Raw genomic sequence first — 3,998 nt, forward strand, 5'->3', positions numbered from 1 at the left:
CCTTTACAAAACCAACTCTTAATTTGAAGAACATTATTCTGAACAAGCTTAGAATCAAATATAGCAATAAAAAAAAATAGTCATGATAAATGTAGAATAAATCAGTAATAACATACTAGTAACGCTTCACCTAGGAAAGAATATCTGAAGCTGGGAGGAAGGACCAAATCTTACCGATGATTTTTGTGTCGAGCATGTAAGAGATCTATTTTTGAGAAGTCCATCTTCAATTACAAGAAGCTAGGCATCAACATCTGTGAGTGTGGCATTTTAATTATCTAGATTATTATTGGGACAAGCTGATCTTATTGAAGATGTATACCCCAATTTTTCCTTCCAAACTTTGGCATGCTGATTTTCCACAGATTCTTTACCTCCAAGTGAAGTATTATTGGGATAAGACAAAAATTTTGGATCGATAATGGAGATGTTATTTGACCATGACACATAAGAAGGGAGTTGGTAGTTGAAATGTCCGATCTCCTCAATAGTTTTAGAAAAAATAGGTGTGGGCCACTGAAGTGGCCCATGACAAATGTCAAAAATTGACTGGAACTGGGGTTTGGTAGCCTTGAGAGCATGTTTTTTCTTCTTACAGACCCTACATTATTATGAAAACTTTAAAATTTATTATTATAAAATTTATGGTAAGCATCACCTATGGAGATTAAACATTATGTATTAAAAAAAAAAAAACACACCAGAGCAAATCTGAGTACTCGTAGAATATCATCATCAAACAAGGGAAATCATTATTGCAAAGTGAATCTCCTCTGTTCATAAACGGTGTAGTCCCATAAATTATTTAATTGAAGAGATAGTTCTACACAATAAATGTCAGCACTCTCTATTTGGGAAAAAATGTGTCATTTACAAAGAAAACTTTCGCAATCAACATACAATTTCATTAAGAAGCTTATATTTCTTCACAACTCTCCTTTCAGTACTGAATGTAATTTCAGGAAGCCTCTGCTTGTTCAGCTCTTTGGTTATCTGTCCATCGATGCCGGCAGAAGATTTTTGGGAATTCCTCTTGCATTTGCTATTGTGGGTGATCATGTTTGCGCCCTCTTCAACTCCAGAACAACTACCGATCCTTTTAATAGAATCTCTGATCATAAGCTTATCATTAGGAACTGCATTTTTCTGCTGAATAGTGAAGCACCAATCACACTCTTCCTTCATGTTCTCAACTTTTACATTCTCATAATACGCTCTGCTACAATATCTGAACAAAATGGCCAACCCATATGATAAAATTCAGTCATTGCTTAAATTGAAACAATAAATCAGTATGTATAGTACTTGAAACTGATCTATGTAAAATTGAATAAACTGAGAGCAATAATTAGGGTAAATGTGAATTTACCGATGCTGAAAATGTATTAGACATTTTGTGCAGTGGAATAAATAGACTTGAAAGCCCAGATCGCCACACATACTGCACTCCATTGTTGCTTCTTTCTTTCCTCTCCTTTAATCTTGATTGTAATATTGCAGCTAAAAGGACCAGACATCTTGTGTGACGTATTGAAGGGGTGGGAATGTAGCGTTCAATGGTCAAACTGCAGTTTTTCCATGAAGTAGCCGTTGGAGTAACGGCTCCTGCCTGAATAAAGTTTTTCCTTGATTTTCTATGGATATCACCTCTGATTTGATTCTGTTTTTTCCTTCTATCATGATGTGGAAACGGTTGAATGTGGGGTTTGTTTTCTTTGACGTCAACGCGTATGTTTTGGCCAACGAGACTTTGGTTGCTTACTTTGAATACGTGTCTAATGTCGATGAGATTTTGACACTATTACGGTAGTGGGTTATTTGAATATTCGGAAGATTTGTCGCCTTACAAATTAGGGTTTAGTTTAGGTTGACTTCGAAATTTTTTTTAAAATAGGTAACTATTAGAATCATGAGATGTCAATTATTTATAAATTTCTAATTTTTTTTAATGAATATCTTTTCTATTAATAAATAAAAAAAATCTAATAATATCATTTACTAAAATTCTTATTCGTTCTAGGTAAAACAAATAATGAAAATTTTTATTTTTATTTAAAAAAATCACCCCAATTCAGTGTTCTAAATAATACAAAATATCATTAATATTTTTATTAATGAATTTCAAACAGCTTCTGTTCCAATTAACTTGAACAATCTTCATAGTTGCTCTTCATTTCATCATTTAAGACATTTTATCATTGGAAAAATATGCGGATGTGTCCCTAAAATAGATTTTGGTTTGAAGCAATGCTATTGTGGATAAGTTAGATTTAAAACTAATCTACCATTTCTTTTAAAGAAGTACGTGTTAGGCTAATATTAGAATGGATATTAAATAAGGCTTTCAAATTTGTATTTATTAGTCCCTGCTTATATATAGGCAGGAACTTGCTTATATATAGGCAGGAACTAATGTTTTCATTAGACCTCTGCCTATTAGTTTTTGCAATTAAAACATTCTAACATTCTAAGGTATTAAATGTTTCATTTTTAAAATATATTTCTATATACTAATATCTAATTTTCTATTGGTTAGTAGCATTTTAGCTGGGGGATAAAATTATTTTCTTAACACAATAAATAACAAAAACTAAATTCTAGACTATTCCCGATACACCAAGAAATAGAGGAAGGTTCTTCAGAATAAGCCTACCATAGGGTGGCAAAGCAACGACAGCCATTGAAGCTTTGGCAACCATTGCCAACATCCCTCACACAAACTTTGCACTCCCACTATCTTTGCACTTTTTGCCAAATCTCACAGATTTAATTCACCTTCTCTACAATTCCCCAAACCCACTTGGGCATTCTTCCCTTCCTTCACCTCACATTCTTGGCGATCATAACTCATAGTGAGAGCATTTGCTGCTGGGTTCCCCTGCTTTTTTGTGGGCAAAAAAAGTATAGTTAATCCATGTGAGGGCGTTGGCCCTTGGCATGGAAATTATGTTGGCATTTTACATAACCCACAGGCATCTCACAACACTGCCCAAGAATGGACTGATGATCAAATCCCTCCGTGGGCAAGGATCTCCCAGTCATGAGCTCCAAGGCAATCCTCCTCACAGAGGTAGCTCTCTTCTAGTTCCCAATGGAGGATTCAAGAAAATAAGAGACTACACTACCATTGCATACATCAATTGCAATTTCTCCATCCTCATTGTCACAAAGGTCTCAAAGGACCAAGTAAAAGTTATTTGTAGTCATTCAGATATCATCTCACCACTGTCGTATAAAAGTATTAATCCATGGATACCGCACAATATTGGGAACATTTTTAGTTTAGTGGAAAAAGGTTAGTACAACTCAATTTTTCTCTCCCAAATCAAATGCATTGCCTTCTCAGGGCCTTTCCTAGATAAGGCAGACGAAATTTCTTCACATCCAACAAAAATTTGAAGACACTAACATGGCAGCGTATATGTTATCATTGCTTTTAAGCCTCCTTAGGAGACAAATCGTGTTATTTCTGGTGATCCACTACCACGGTTTTAACGGCGTTGACAACATAATATAGAATTCAGAAAACTTGACACAGCGGCAACTTGGATAGGAAATGATGTTGAGGCCGTTAAATTTATGGATGACATTGATGGCCTTGGACAGCCTGTGATCTTGAAACTGCATATGGTTAACCAGAATCCCAGAGGATGTTGGAAGCATGTTCAAATCCTCCTCCCCAAAAAAATCATCACCACTAATAATGTTTTGGACATAATCAATGCTAAAGAAGTAGTATTGGGATAGGTGACCTCCAAGAAGTTCATGTGCTTCATTCCTGTGAGCAACACCTAGATCCAATGAGTGCTAAGTATTCTATTTATTCTCATGAGAGATGGATTCATGTTGAATCACTACTCATGAAACATGGGTCAATGAGTTTGACTCAATATCACATGGTTAAATCCTGATAGTAATATCAAAATGCTAAAGAAATCAAGCAAATAAGTGAAAGAAGCCAGTTGGGTTACAATGGCTACAAGCTCCCCAAAGTTGAC

At 35.0% G+C, this 3,998-nt stretch overlaps 1 protein-coding gene across 1 annotated transcript; it reads right to left on the reverse strand.

Moving 5' to 3' along the window:
• Positions 1-752: 752 nt before the first annotated feature.
• LOC149528577 (uncharacterized) lies at positions 753-1,488 on the reverse strand. The gene is made up of 2 exons (XM_089811891.1): positions 1,370-1,488; positions 753-1,228 (listed from the first exon to the last, which is right to left on the reverse strand). The coding sequence occupies exons 1-2, from the start codon at positions 1,450-1,452 to the stop codon at positions 892-894; spliced, it is 420 nt and encodes a 139-aa protein (XP_089668017.1). The 5' UTR covers positions 1,453-1,488; the 3' UTR covers positions 753-891.
• Positions 1,489-3,998: the final 2,510 nt, after the last annotated feature.

Source organism: Cupressus sempervirens, chromosome 11 (assembly GCF_028749045.1).
Source record: "Cupressus sempervirens isolate cs-2001-9-10 chromosome 11, ASM2874904v1, whole genome shotgun sequence".
Classification (NCBI taxonomy): Eukaryota; Viridiplantae; Streptophyta; class Pinopsida; order Cupressales; family Cupressaceae; genus Cupressus; species Cupressus sempervirens.

What these genes read in the sequence shown, in the direction of transcription:
- LOC149528577 (XM_089811891.1), bottom strand. Translation starts at nt 1,452, where the DNA reads ATGGAGTGCAGTATGTGTGGCGATCTGGGCTTTCAAGTCTATTTATTC. An exon ending in CTAATACATTTTCAGCATCG is followed by an intron (nt 1,229 to 1,369) that starts GTAAATTCACAT and finishes CATTTTGTTCAG; the next exon opens with ATATTGTAGCAGAGCGTATT.